Raw genomic sequence first — 16,166 nt, forward strand, 5'->3', positions numbered from 1 at the left:
AAGAATAGGAGAAGAAAAATTAACCAATGCAGAACCACAATTAGTAGAAGGCAAAACTAATAGAAATGTAAAACAAAAAAAAATTTGAATGAAGAACAGTGTGATGAAGAAGACGAACCTTGTTGATCGAATTTTAGAAGATCACTGATTTCTATTTCCGATGTCTGATCATTGATTTCTTTGTATAACACATCACAATTGAGTTTTTTTTGGCGAACTCGTATTGTTGATGAATAGTTATTTTCTGGCAAACGTTCGACGGACAGGACAGTGAATAGTTATTTTTCTGCGATTAATTTGCTTTTGGTGAGTAATTTATTTTTGAGTTTAGGATTTTGATTTACAATTTAGTGATTAGAGCAGAGAGGATTGTTTTTTCAAGCGAATTGTTTCCTTTAAGGAACATGCAATATTCCAAAGAAACATACTACAAAATACATATATAAATATGATTTCCACTTATTTGTTTTATATTAATTTACACAATTTATTTTAGTTGTATTAATTTACCATGGTACTTATTATAAATTTATTTACTTTTATTAATAATTTTATTTTTATTGCTAATATGTTAAAACAATTACATCTTAACATATTTGATACGACATAAGAAAAAGGTATATATTTATTAACACTAATATTGAGACATGTATTTAATAGCCCATATTCAAATGTAAATAGGAATTAGTACGATAGGAAAGACCAAACCAAAGCTAACACCAAGGCAACAACCAAACCATATAACTCGTCACAACAGATACAGAGATAGTAATAGTGGAATCTGAGTGTCATTGCAATTTGCAGGACAATAAATTTGTTGAAACTCCGACCCAATGTACATGATTTACATTAGCTCTTCAAAACCTTTGTTGTCTCCATTGTAGTAAATAAATGCACAATCAAAAGCACCACCAAATATGTTTGTTCCTTTTGTTTACTTGATGCATTATCAATCATAATATTAAGTGCATGAAGATTAGCAATGCCACTGTTCTTTTTAGGTATATGCACTAATAACCATGCACAATACTAAAAATGATTTTTTTAATCAATAGCATTAAACTTTACTCTCACTTGCAATATAACCAATGCATATTTGTTTACCATGTCTTTTTTCTTGCAGGTGGAGTAGACAAATGCTTAACCATTATAACTAGGTCCAAATCGAAAGGAAAATATGCTGGCTTTGTTCTGCATTTAACACGAAAAAGGAAATTTAAAATACAATGAATAATAAATAAAGGGGGTGTTTGGTTTAGCTTTTGAATGGCCAAAAGTCCTTTTAAAAAAAGATCATAGGCAAAAGATGTTTGACAAAAAACTTTTAAAAACTACTTTTGGATTTTGCAAAGAAGGAAAATCAACTTTTTGGAAAAGTCAGAAAAACCTGACTTTTTTTAACTTTTCCAAAAAGATCTTTTGACCTCTAAAAAGCTAAGTAAAACACCCCCAAAGACTTATTAAACACAAAAGTGTCTAATGTTCATAGAAAACAAATATAAAAATAATAAATAATAAACAATAAAAAAAATAAAAAATAAAAAAATAAACCTAGGTGAAGGGTAGACGGTTGCTGAAAATCTGAAAAAGTTACGGAACAATAGATGCTCATCAAGCCCATTCAAACTATCAAAAAACTATTTTCCCAAAACGTTTTTGTTTGAATGCCATCAAGTTATCAAAGTTTTAAAAAAAAAAAATCAAGTTCTTAAAAATGGTGGTAGTAAATTATATTTCTATTGAGCAGGTTTCAGAATCTCAACATATCTATTATCTCTTTTAAAAATAAAAAATCTTTCGTTTTTTTTTTCTTATCTGATTTATCTCAAAGTACACTGTTATTTATTGTAATTAGCTCGAAATGGGGTAAATAAAAAAAACACATTATGCTATGTAGGTAAGTGTCACACCTCCGGCCGGCGGCGGAAACACCAAACTGTCTGACGTTAGGATGTTGGATCATAGATTATTGAACAATACAAAAACATATATAACATAAATATCACTTCCATTATAGATAAAAATATTACATCAGAATGTGTTTCTGAAATACTAGAATTTTTAATACAAAAGGTGCCTTGATAGTTAGGCATAACTATAAACGCTAGACTTCCAGGAGCACCATCGATCGACCACTGCTTCCCAGAGTGCAATCTTCCATCTCTCGGTTTCCTAGAAATACATGTAATTTTTAAAACGTCAACATAATATTGGTGAATTCACAGATTTTTAATTTGAAGATACATTTTTATATATAACTTAGTTAAATTGTAACAATATTTTGTTTCATTGATTTGAAAATTAGTGTTCTTACTATTCATGGGTACTGAGTTTTTCGAAAATTCTCGTTCATCCTATACACTATTAGTGTATCCATATCTTAGGAGTGTGAAGACACAGAGCAATTTTGGAATTGTATATTATTTCACTAGTTAAAAAAAAAAGTTAAATACAAAGGTCTAAACATTTGAGAACTTTGAATTTACAAGAAAATAAGAAAAATAATGAATTATTAAAATTGAAATGTTTTTTATCTTTTAAATTTAAACAAATAAACAAAAGAAACTAATAAACTTCAAATTAAAATTTTTAAAATTAGAAGGTAAGCTTATTAATGAAAATGATATCCATTTATTATTATATTTATTGCTATTATTACATTAAAATATTATATGGAATTTAATAAACTAGGAAAACCCATAAAATGACGTGTGGGAAAAAATTAAATCAAAATAACCACAAATTGACATTTGTCAAATTGAAGGAGAGCATGTCATGTGACAAAAAAAGTTCTTTATTTATTAGGAAGGATTCAATTGAGCAATACAAATATATACACGGGAGAATATCAGAGATATGGAAACAAAATATATACAACCTAAAATAGGAGATACTAATTGATCCTAATTTTATAGAATATATACACGAGATATTATTCTACACTCCCCCTCAAGTTGGTGCATATATATCTATCATGCCCAACTTGTCAACTGATGTATCAAACAGTTTTTGAGATACTCCCTTACCGAGGAAGTCTGCTAGTTGTTCTTCTAATCTAACAAACGGAAAACATATAACTTTATTATCCAAGTTTTCTTTAATGAAAGGACGGCCTACTTCAACATGCTTAGTTCGATCGTGTTAGACAAGATTATGAGCAATCTGAATGGCAGCGATGTTATCACAAAAAAGGTCCATTGGGCGATTAAGCTTGAAACACAATTCCTTAATTATATTTTGGATCCACAACATTTCACATACTCCATGAGCGATGCCTCGGAATTTAGCTTCTACGCTTGACCTTGCCACTACTTTTTGCTTTTTGCTATGCCATGTTACAAGGTTGCCTCCAACAAATGTGAAATACCCGGAAGTGGACCGACTATCTGTCTTGTCACCAGGCCAACTTGCATATGTATATCCAACAGCATCTAGTTCATGTGAAGCATTATTATTTTTAGTAAGCAAAAGACCTTTTCCTGGACTCATCTTCAAGTACTTTAATATACAATGTAACGCTTTCATGTGTTCTTCGCTGGGGCGGTGCATAAATTGACTAACCACACTCACCGCGTACGCAATATCAAGCCTCATATGAGATATGTAGATCAACCTTCCAACCAACCATTGATACCTTTCTTTATTTGTAGGGACTTGATCAGGGAAAATGGCTAACCCGTGATTCATTTCAATAGGAGTCTTTTTAGGTTTGCAATCTAACATCCCTGATTCAGTGAGTAAATCAAGAACATACTTCCCTTGTGTGAGAGAGATTCCCTTCTTTGACCTTGCAACTTCAATACCTAATAAGTATTTTAGTTGTCCAAGGTCTTTGATTTCAAATTCTTTCGATAAATACTTTTTCAGCTCATTTATTTCCTTTGGATCTTCTCCAGTGATGATCATGTCATCAACATATACAATCAGAGTTGCGATCTTACTATTCTTCTGTTTGATGAAAAAAATATGGTTGCATTTGCTCTGTTTGTACCCAAAAGCTTTCATTGATTTCGAGAATATTCCAAACCAAGCTCTTGCAGATTGCTTCGACCTATATAATGACTTCCTCAACTTACACACCTTATCAACATTACATGGGTTGGTTTTTACACCCGGAGGGATATCCATGTATACTTCTTCTAAGTTTCCATTCAATAATGTGTTTTTCACATCAAGTTGATGTAGCGACCAATCTTTATTTGCTGCTAGAGAGATGAGAATTCGGATGGTGATGATTTTAGCTACTGGTGCAAATGTCTCTTTATAATTGATTCCATGGCGTTGTGTGTATCCATTAGCAACGAGCCTTGCTTTGTATCTGTCAATCTTTCCGTCTACATTAAGTTTTATGGTGAATATCCACCGGCAACCCACCGTTTTCGTTTTAGCCAACTTCTCTACAATCTCCTAAGCCACGTTCTTTTGAAGAGCCTCTAATTCTTCATTTATCGCCTTATTCCATTTTGGATCTTTTAATGCATCTTGCACGTTATTAGGAATAGATACAATAGATAATTGATTAATGATAACTGCATGTGACTCAAAGATCATGTGGTTGGACATAAAGTTAGCTATGGTGTATTTTGCTTTAGATTTGAAGTTTGGTTCATACTGTTTTTTGGGAACTCCTTTTGTGATTCTTTTAGAGATTCGAGATTCATGGTTCTTTGTTAGATGGGTTAAAGGAAACCGTAGAGGGTTGATTTTGGTTCTGGTGTAGGGGAAGAAATATTTTGAATTTCATGGTTGAATTGACTAGTGGATTTAGTTTCGTGATGAACTGATTCACCTGGATCTATCATGTTACTTATCTGTTCGCTAAGGTCATTTATTTCTTGGGGTATCGTTGATCCTGTTGCTGTGTTGAGGAGTTGTTCTTCCAAGTTATCTACTTCCTTAAAACATCAAACAACATATGAGAATTTGGATTTCCTTCACCGTTACTCTCCCCCTGAAGGGAAGACTCAAAAACTCCCCCTGTGTAGTAGGGTTCAGATTCACGAAAAGAGACATCAAGAGATATGTGCATATGGTTAGTGAGTGGGTCATAACATCTATACCCTTTTTGGAACTCTGAATAACCCACAAAAATGCATTTCGTCTCATGTGGATCAAGTTTTTCATGTTGTTGTTTTGGGATGTGAACAATGGTCGTGCATCCAAATACTCGAGGTTCTAAGTTTGGCATAGAAGGAACAACCAGCAGTTGATGAAGTTTCTGGTAGGGATTTTGAAACTCGATTACTCGTGAGGGGGTGCAATTAAGAACGTATGTTGTTGATTTAACTGCTATACCCCAGTATGATTTGGGGACATTCATGCTAAACAAGAAAGCATGGACAATTTCTAGCAGTTGTCTATTTTTTCGTTCTGCGAGACCATTTTGTTGGGGTGTAACAGAGTTTGAGGTCTGATGGTGGATCCCATTGTCATGACAAAACTCAAACATGCAACTATTCATAAACTCTCCACCATTATCAAATTGAAAAACTCTGATACGTTGTTGGTACTGATTTGCCACCATTTTGTAAAATTCAAAAAACCTGTCAAAGACCTCATTTTTCTTTTTCAATACAACTACCCATGTCATGTGGGTACAGTCATCGACAAATGTTACAAAGTATCGGGATCCAGAAAAAGAAGGAATCTTTGTAGGACCCCACACATTTGAATGAATTTTCATAAAAGGAATATGACATTTATTATTACTTGGTAAATATAAAACACGGTGACTTTTAGCAAGTTCACAAATGTTACAATGAAATTTAACAAACATGCCAAAGACCTCATTTTTCTTTTTCAATACAACTACCCATGTCATGTGGGTACAATCATCGATAAATGTTACAAAGTATCGGGATCCAGAAAAAGAAGGAATTTTTGTAGGACCCCACACATTTGAATGGATTTTCATAAAAGGAATATGACATTTATTATTACTTGGTAAATATGAAACACGGTGACTTTTAGCAAGCTCACAAATTTTACAATGAAATTTAGAATCACTTATACATGTAAATAAACGAGGTTGTAACTTCCCAAGGTAACCAAAAGATAGATGTCCTAATCGGCGATGCCATAACCATACAATTTCTCTTGCATTCTTCACTCCTTTGATTTGATTAGCATGACCTAAACCTTTGCATTTTTCTCCAGTCTCTGTTAGGTCCAAGTAATACATATTCCCTTTTCTAACACCATAACCAAGAGTCTGACTAGTTAGAATGTCCTAAAACATGCAGAAAGTTGGATGAAATGTCACTGTACATGCAAGTTTGAGGGCAATTTTACTGACATATAGGAGGTTATATGAGAAGGATGGAACCATAAGGACGAAGTCTAGTGTTAAGGAATCAAATAACACTACCGAGCCTTTACCATTGACCTTAGATATTTAACCATCAGCTGTTGTGACACAGTTTTGGGAAGAGGTTTTAAGGTTTTTTATAAGTCTTGGATGATTAGTCATATGGTCAGATGCACCTGAGTGTGCTATGTTTGCATTTGCGTTCGGTTGTTCATCTTCAGTAATAGCCACAATAGCTCTGCTCACATTCTTTCGTGGTTTCTTAGTAAAATCCCACCAATCAGGATATCAATCACTTAATAGAATCTCTACTTGTTGTGACCTAATTCTCCGCACACATTACATTTTTTATTGGCATAGGAGTTTATTTTACCTGTGGGATAACGAGTGTGAGGACCATCAGGTACAGGAGAAGACATGTAGCACCTGGTTCTTGGTACGTATTCTTTTATTAATTCTTTAAAATATTTTGCATTTTAGCCTTGGACTCGGCGAGTCGAAGGACTAACTCGCCGAGTAGAAGCGAGATGAGACGTGGAGTTTAAGCTGTGGACTCGATGAGTCGGGTCCCGGACTCGGCGAGTAGGCCCTGTTTGGACAAAAACCCTAAACCGAGGGTTTTGCACCCTATTTAAACACTTTAACTCGGCCTCCTTCGTCCCATTTGCTCCCAGAAGACCCCCATAGCAAACCCTAGCCGTTATTGAAGCAATCTAAGGCATTTGGAGTGATTTTGGTACTTTTGTGATCCAAGGAAGGAAGGAAAAGCTTGAAGGATCAAGAGGAGGCTAGAGGGATCCGATTTTAAGCATCATTTGCATTCTTCATAAGGTATAAAGTCTATACCTTGTTTTCTCTTTTGATAGATCCTATTTTATGGAAGTTTTAGGGCTTTTCTAAGCTATCTTGGTCACCAACCATGATTGCAAGCATGGTTAGGGGTTGATGTTTCAGATCTAGGTCCTTAAAGGGGTTACAAGACAGAAAGGAGTGGCTTTTGCACTCAAAGAAGGCCCCATGCATTGTAAGAGCTTGTTTTAGAACCTTTTGAGCTCAAAGTCCCATGCAAGCATGTAAAGGTTGTAACTTTACGTGCTAGGTCAATTGTAGAAGCATATATCTATCTTTTGATCGAGGGTTGTACACCAGAAATCGAAGTTTTAGTGAGGGGATGTGACCGACTCGACGAGTCCATTCTTGGATTCGGCGAGTCCAAGGTTTCTGTCCCATATCAGTTGAGGGTCAAAAGGACCCAATTGAGTGTGGAAAGGTTTTAGGGAGTCCTGGGGAGTGACCCAACATTCTGGACTAAGCCATTGGTCTGGAAATTCATGGGACTCAGTGAGTGCATGAGTAGACTCGGCAAGTCCAAGGCAATATTCTTTATGGACGAAGATGAACTCGACAAGTTGTTCATACAACTCGGCGAGTCAAGGACAGGACCTGTGTATCAGTTGAAGATGAACTCGACGAGTTGTTCATACAACTCGGCGAGTCGGATGAAGATTCAGTCGACGTTCAATTAGAAGGAAAACTCGTCGAGTCATCGCCTAACTCGACGAGTAGATACGGGTATAAGGACAAATGGAAGGATAAGGACTCGACGAGTTGGCGAACCAACTCGACGAGTCAGGTCAACTGGAAGTTGACTTTGACTTGGTCAGGGGTAAAATACTCATTTTACCCTAAGAACAGTTAGCAGTGTATGACTAAGTGTTTTGTGGGAATTATAGCCGGAGGATTTCCATAGCAGCAGTGGCAGCAGTCAGAGGATTCCCGCACAGATCAGTAGCTGCTAATAGGTGAGTTACCTTCCAGTAGCGGTGGGTCTACGACCACAATGTCGGCCCACCAGTAGGAGTTGTATGTTAGATGATTGTCTTTGTGATATCATCTAGGTTTGCTACTACCTGATATGTTATATGCTGGCATGATATGTTATATGTGAAAGTAGTAGAGTTCGGTTGTTAGGACCGAAGGGTAGGTCAGACACCCCAGATATGTCTGACAGTATGTGATGATATGTTTATATGTTGGCATGATATGTTATATGTGATAGCGGTAGTAGGAGGGGAATAGTCTCCAAGTTTGGTTGTTAGGAATGACGGGTAGGTCAGCACCCTAGAATGGCTTGACATGGGTAGGTCAGCACCCCAGAATGGCTTGACACGGGTAGGTCGGCACCCCAGAATGGTCGTACCGGGTAGGTCGGGCACCCCAGAATTGCTCGGCAGTATGTATGTTATGTGATTATATGGTATGTGGTACGATGGGGGGGGGGGACTCACTAAGCTTCGTGCTTACAGTTTACAGTTCTGGTTTCAGGTACCTCTTCAGCGAAGAGGAAGGAGTTGGCGCGGTAGTGGCACATCATACACACACATTGTTTTCCGCACCATGGGTTATTCTGGGATTTGTACTCTGACAGTATTATGATTTTACGATTCGGTTTTCAGACACGAGACATGTTTTTATGAAATGATATGATCGGTTGATATTTTGTTACAAATGTTTTGCAAATCACTTAATCAAAAATGAAATTTTTGGGCGTGAAAATTGGGTCGTTACAAGACATGCGTTGAACAGCTAACACGGAGGCTTCAGTAGGAATTGAGCGTCCCATGGCTTGTTTTTCAAATTGAACTTTCCTAATGTATGCATAACTTTGTTCCAGTGAGAACTTAGGATCCTTTTGTAGTATTTGTCCTCTTACCTTATCATATTCAGGATCAAGTCCACTCAGAAACATATGCACCCGCAACCTCGACATCATTGACGTCTCGAGAACAACTGTTGTTACATTATTGTTTTGAGACGTCACTCTTTGATCGATATCCTAGAACATGGCTACCAATTCATTGTAGTAGGTAGGAACAGGTCGACCATTTTGTTTTGCTTCAAAACACTTTTTGTTCAATTCAAAGATTCGAGTTTCATCTGAGTCATCATGGAAGGTTTTCTCTACTGCATCCCAAATGTCTTTCGTACTTGGGAGATGAATGTACCTATTCATAAGGGAAGTTTCCATGGAACCAATTAACCAACTTTTTACCTTCTCATTTTTTGTGGCCCATGTTTCATATTCAGGAGAGTTCTTTGAGGGTTTAGCTTTTGCACCGGTCAGGTATCCAATCTTCCCTCTTGCTCCAATATGCATTCTCATGAGTGGTGCCCAAATGGTGTAGTTGGATTCGTCTAATGAAAGGGTTTTTGGAAAAGCAGAATTATCATGTTGGGTGTAGCGGTGGTGGATGATTTGTAAGGATAATTGGGTATTTGGTTCATGTGACGATTGATTTTCGTCAGGACGCATTCTTGAAAATTTTGAGTTTAGATTTCAAGGAATACAAGGGTGAATGATTCAAAATACAATTTAGGGTTTTTGTGTGAATTGGATCTGCTATGATACCATGAAGACATAGAGCAATTTAGGAGTTGTATATTATTTCATTCAACTGAACAATACAAATATATACAAGGGAGAGTATGAGAGATATGGAAACAAAATATATGCAACCTAAAATAGGAGATACTAATTGATCCTAATTCTATAGAATATATACACGAGATATTATTCTACAAAGTGTACTTAAGGAAATGAGTGCTTTTGAAAGCAAATTGACGAGCATGAACTCAATGTAGGTTAGCTGAATACAACCCAACCTTCACCTATATCATCACTGTGTACTTATGACACAACTAGAGTTTTGAGGTTTCATTGTATGATTAAAATTAATATATAATTATTTTAAATAGATATTCTTAGGAAAACCAAATTGGCAGAGTGGTGATATAGCCATTATTGGTGCTGAATGATGACATATTATTGTAACATCTCAAAAATCAAGGGTAAAAATTTCATTTTTATTATAGTGAAAACACTAATGTAACTTATCCAAACATTTAAAAGCATTTCAAAATAAAACATTCATCAGAGTTCATTCCCAAAATCACATGTTGCGGAAAACACAGGTGTGTGCGTTGCGATCAAGCCGAGCCCTTCCCTTTCGAAGCGGAAGTACCTGAAACCATAGACCACAAATTGTAAGCACAAAGCTTAGTGAGTTCCCCAAATACCACATACCATACATAACATTTGAGCCATACATATCATACATATCCAACATTCAATTGGAAGTGTTATGTGTCAACCATAGTCTTTGCCATTATGTCACGAGCCGCCTCATGGTCTTCCTTGCCACTTGCCAGGACGGGGACCAAAACCATGGTTCTTACAGAAACGTTCCAGGAGCCACCTCATGGTATTCCATGTGGGCATCACAAATACAACTAACATACATTCTACAACTACTTAACCAATTATCTTCCAAAGTTAAGACACTGGTTTTACATACACATTGCTAGGAACCGCCTCCTAGTTTTTCATACAAACTACCAATGGTTACCCCCAGGTCTTCCCACAATACATAAACCAAATGGGCCTACATTGGTGCCTTTGACCCACAGAACAGTGGGGAGACTCACCTCGAATGTAGAAGTTCACTGAAAGAAATCCCTAGCTGATGCCCTGACGATTCGTCCGAGCTTTAGATGGTAGATCTATTTGAATGGAGCTTGGATCCAAAAGCTCCAAGCCAACCAATAACTCTTGAAGAAGATCCTTCTTCCTCCTTAAGCACTAAGACACTATTAAACCACTATGAAGCTCAAGAATCACTCAAATGGAGGCTAGGGTTTCGTTCTTAGGGTTATAGAGAATGGAGGCTTAAGGAAATGAGGGTTGAGGTTAGTTAAGGTGTTTAAATAGGGTCCAAGACTCTAAATTAGGGATTTAATCTGGCCTAACGAACATATCACGTTCCCATGGGGAACTCAGGGCATTCCTAAATGCTTTTGCGTCCAAATTCCTGTGTACGCCATGCGTACCTGGTTTGGCCTAAACCCTTATAACTTCAAATTGTCATAACTTCTTCGTTATAGCTCCGATTTTGACGTTCTTTATATCCACAGAAAAGTGACAAGAAGCCCTACACTTCTAATAACTCACCTTTACCTTAAAACCTCCCGAACAAAACCCAAAATCCATAAAAGACCGAATTATCAAATTATGATTATACCCTTGACCTCTAAAGACACAATCAAACACTTGGATCTCTTAGACCATAACACTGTTGGATAAGGTGTCTATGTCCACAACTATTTCTGGTCAGTACTTGACCCGACCCGGCATGGTCCATTTGGGTTGCATGGCACCATGCAATTGGATAGACTAAATGAGGGAAATAACACTTGGAGATTATTAATATATTATAAGTTCTAATATATTAATAATATTATTTAATTAGTTTGATCAAGAATTAATTTAGAATTAATTAAGTGATCAAAAGATAACTAATTAAATATATAGGTTGATTATGTAAATCATTCATATCTTGTATAGTGGGCTAAGAGGCTCCATGGATTATCAAGTTGGGTTCCACCCATAGGATGCTCCATGGGAGTTACAAACCCATGGGTCATGAAAATGAAGAGTCATGACACATTAGGGTTTACATGGTGTAACCCTAGATGTGTCAACACTATATAAGAATCCCATTCTCCACCAAAATCGGTTACACACATATGAAACAAGAGGGCTAGGCCGATTTCAAGAAGTGTGTGGTCTCTCAAAAGTCTTTCCAAGAGCATTTGGTGTTGTGTGAAGCATTTGAGGCATCACACTTGGGGTGCTAGGCTCACAAGGTTTCAAGGAACATAAGCAACAACAAGGTAAGTTATTCTATCTTTCATTCAAGTTAAAAATTGTCCTCCATGTATGCTAGATAGGAATATAACCTTGGAATTCAAATTTTCATGATAATTAGACAAACATAGATCCAAGGTTATTAGGGTTGCATGTACACTTAGGAAGTGTTAGAATGCTCAAAACCCATCAGTGGTATCAGAGCCTAGGCTTGTTTGTTTGTTATTTGTGCTTAAAAGTTGAAAAAAGTCGAAAAACTTGTTGTCTGCCTGATGAACTCGCCGAGTCCATGGGGAGACTCGCCGAGTTCACTTGTATCTTCAACCTACTCGCCGAGTAGGTTCATGCACTCGGCGAGTAGGAGCCACAGAGTGCAGATTTTCGACTTTAGTTGCTGGAAATGGACTAGAAACATTATCCTAAACTGTGTTGGTACTTGAAAACTTGTTTTAGATGGTGTAATGTCTTTGCTAATCCATTTACAACAACTAGTTATCAAAATTACAAAGTTTTAAGTGTCATTTTGATTCATGAAAGTGTTCATGTTCATGTTCTTGATCTTATGATGTTTAGATGATCATAGGAATTATTTGTAACCTATGTGGTAGTTTAATTCTCGATCATAATGTGTTTTAATGGAGTCCATAACTTGTCCTCAAGTTATGGAAAACCAAAAGTCACTTGAGTTAAAACCATTAAAAGAACACAAGAGTTAGAAAAATGAAGAGTCTTCATTTTTATTACTCTAATAAACTCATAAGTTACAAGAAATGAAAAGTTTTGAAAGTTTACAAAACTTGCCCTCAAGTTTTGGAACAAGTAAAGTCATGCTAAAACTTTAGTTCCAACCCTTAGAATTTTGAAAGTTAAAATTCTACCCTTATACTTATAATATTATAAGTTAATAATATATATATATATATATATATATATATATATATATATATGTATGTATATGTATAAGATTAAAGTCGTCTTACCGCTAGTACGCCTCATTCACGAAGCCGGTCTATAAGGTGGGTATAAGGTTGTTGCCTATAAAATGGCAACTTAATGGGTGTCCACTCTCACCCACCGCTTGCTTGACTGGTGGAGGGTCGTTAGCCGAACAGGTAGGACAAGGACTTATAAATTCTCATTAGAAGTATGATGAATATTATAAAGTAACTAAATGTTTTATTAAATTCCCAATCTTAGTTACTTTAGGAAAAATGTGAATAAGGTGCTAATCCATGAAATTACACTTTACACTTTGTTTAAGTCGTTGGTGGAGCGTGTGTGGTTAACCGGCACACTAACTTGGACTTAACAAGGTAGGTAAAGGGTGACTTAAGGTTTATTATAGTATCGGTGGAGCGTGTGTGGTTTACCGGAACATCGATTGAGTGATAAACTTTAAGGGTACCAAGTGATTTGCATGGTTACTTCACACCTCGTTTTGTGATCCTCGGTATCCAGTCACAAAACTTGGAGGGCACACTCGAGATTGAAACATGCCTTTGAAAAGTTCATTGAATCTCAAAGAATCTAGGAATTTCTAAGAACCAATCAAAAACCTAATATTTAATATTTCGTTTTTCGTGGTGGAAATTGGTGAATCGTCATTCACCTACCTTTCAAATATGTTATAGCTTGGATTACGACATACCTCTTCTAAGTTATAATATATTGTGATTGGATCCTAGCCTTAATATTACATTTGGGTGTCTTATTAAGGACTCTCCAAATATCTAAACTAATCTTGTCCTTTTTCCTTCAGATGTCTTCAAACAATGCTGCTTCTGGCTCTAATCCTAATGGCTCCTTTACCCTTATGAACTTGTGTGGGAAAGTCACTTTTGATGGATCCAACTTCAATGAATGGATCAGAAACATCAGGATGATTACCCGCTACGAGGACAAAGAATATGTCCTTGACAAGGAGCTTAAGGAGATTGATGAGACCACTGCAACTCCCCAGGAGATCGCTGACTTTCAGGCACATGAAAGGGATGCTACCAAAGTGGCATGCATCATGATGGCCACGATGATAGCGGAACTCCAAAAGTCTTATGAGGATTTCTACCCTTATGAAATGCACCAAGATCTGATGGAAAGATACCATCAAAGTGCACGACAAGAGAGGTATGAAATCATCTGCTCCATGATAACAACCATGATGAAGGACGGGGAATCCGTCACGAGCCACATGCAGAAAATGCAAAGGTATGTGGATCGATTGCTGAAGCTTAATGTGAACTTCCCTGAGGAGATTGCAATAGATATCATTTTGCACTCTTTACCATCATGCTATGATCAATTCCGCATGACATATCACATGAATAAGGAAGAGGTCACACTCAGCAAACTTCAGGGACTTCTCAAGACCACAGAAACAGGTCTTAAGGGGAAGTCGGTTGTTAACACTCCTACTCCAAACTCTACTCCGGTTTTGGCAATCGGGAAAAGTCGAGGGAAGAAGAGAAAGAGCTCTTCAAAGGGTACCAAGGCTCGGACCCTTGATGGATCTTCTTCAAGTGGAACCAAGAAAGGTTTCGTTACTCCTTCTTCTGACCCAAAAGAGGCTGAATGCTTCTATTGCCATGAAAAATCTCATTGGAAGCGGAACTGCCCAAAGTACCAGCAGGATGTGAAGGATGGGAAAGTCAAACCCAACCATGCAGGTACTTACACTATCATTTCTAATAACTCACCCCATTCTAAATCTTGGGTCCTTGATACCGGTTGTGGTATTCACATTTGTTGTGACTTGCAGGGACTAAGAAGAAGTGAGAATGTGGAGCAAGGAAGAATAAACTTGATCATGGGGAATAGGAAAGCTTCACCTGTTACCAAGATTGGAGTTAGTACTTTATCGCTAAGTAGTGAGTTTAATTTAGATTTGAATAAATGTTGTTACTCGCCAGGAATGGCAAGAAATATTATTTCCTTTCATGCTTTGTACAAACAAGGGTTTACCTTTTCATTTAATAATGAAGTTGGTTCTATAGATGTTTTCTATAATAATGTCTTTTATTTTAAAGCATTACCTTGTGATGGTGTATATGAAGCTGTATCTGTTGCAGATAACTTAGGAAATAATGTTTTGTGTATTGATTCTACTAATAATAATAACTTGGATAAAGCATCGTTATGGCATTGTCGTCTTGGACATATAAGCAAGAAACGCATAGGCCAACTCCAAAAGGATGGAGTCTTGGAGTCGTTTGACCTAAAGTCAGATGATAGTTGCGAATCATGCTTACTTGGAAAAATGACAAAGTCACCCTTCACAGGCTCGTGTGAGAGGGGTGAAGGTTTGTTGGACCTTGTACACACGGATGTGTGTGGACCATTCAAACATGCCACAAGGGATGCTAATCGTTATTATTTGACTTTTACTGATGATTACAGTAGATATGGATATGTCTACTTGATCAAGCATAAGTCAGAGACTTTCGAAAGGTTTAAGGAATTTAAACAGGAAGTGGAGAATCAATTGGGCAAGAACATTAAGATGCTTCGATCCGATCGTGGTGGTGAGTATCTTAGTTCAGAGTTCCTTGACTATCTAAGGGAATGTGGGATAGTATCACAATTGACACCTCCCAGGACACCACAGTTGAATGGTGTGGCTGAGAGGCGTAATCGAACCTTGTTGGATATGGTTCGTTCCATGATGAGTCGAGCTTCGCTACCAATCTCGTTTTGGGGGTATGCCTTAGAGACTGCCGCCCATATCCTTAATCTAGTTCCTACAAAGAAAGTTGCCAAAACTCCTCACGAGATGTGGACTGGTAAAGTACCTAAACTAGACCACATCAAGATTTGGGGTTGCGAGGCTTTCGTGAGACGCGAGACTCATGATAAGCTCGAACCTCGAAGCGAGAGGTGTATTTTCATCGGCTACCTGTTAGGGTGCAAAGTCACGCTTGGATGAGGCTTTACCCACTTGTGTGTGTAATGAGTTGCCTTTCCTTTATAAGGAAGTGAGTGACACTCATTTTATAAAAAGGAACACTTATGAGAGCATTAGTTTAGATAGAGAAATATTGCAAGACCCATTTGTACTCTTTCTGTGATAGTGAAAGCGTTGTTGCCTTAGCCAAGGAACCAAGGGATCACGGGAGATCCAGACACATCGACAGAAAATACCATTTTATCAGACATCGGATA

At 37.0% G+C, this 16,166-nt stretch overlaps 1 protein-coding gene across 1 annotated transcript; it reads right to left on the reverse strand.

Annotated features, from left to right (window-relative positions):
- Positions 1-9,143: 9,143 nt before the first annotated feature.
- Positions 9,144-9,620, reverse strand: LOC145056939 (uncharacterized). Its single transcript, XM_079004676.1, has one exon. It carries the CDS (start codon positions 9,618-9,620, stop codon positions 9,144-9,146), a length of 477 nt encoding a protein of 158 aa, XP_078860802.1.
- Positions 9,621-16,166: the final 6,546 nt, after the last annotated feature.

The sequence above is a fragment of the Lactuca serriola genome, chromosome 1 (genome assembly GCF_051521515.1).
Source record: "Lactuca serriola cultivar US96UC23 chromosome 1, Lser_US96UC23_V15, whole genome shotgun sequence".
NCBI lineage: Eukaryota > Viridiplantae > Streptophyta > Magnoliopsida > Asterales > Asteraceae > Lactuca > Lactuca serriola.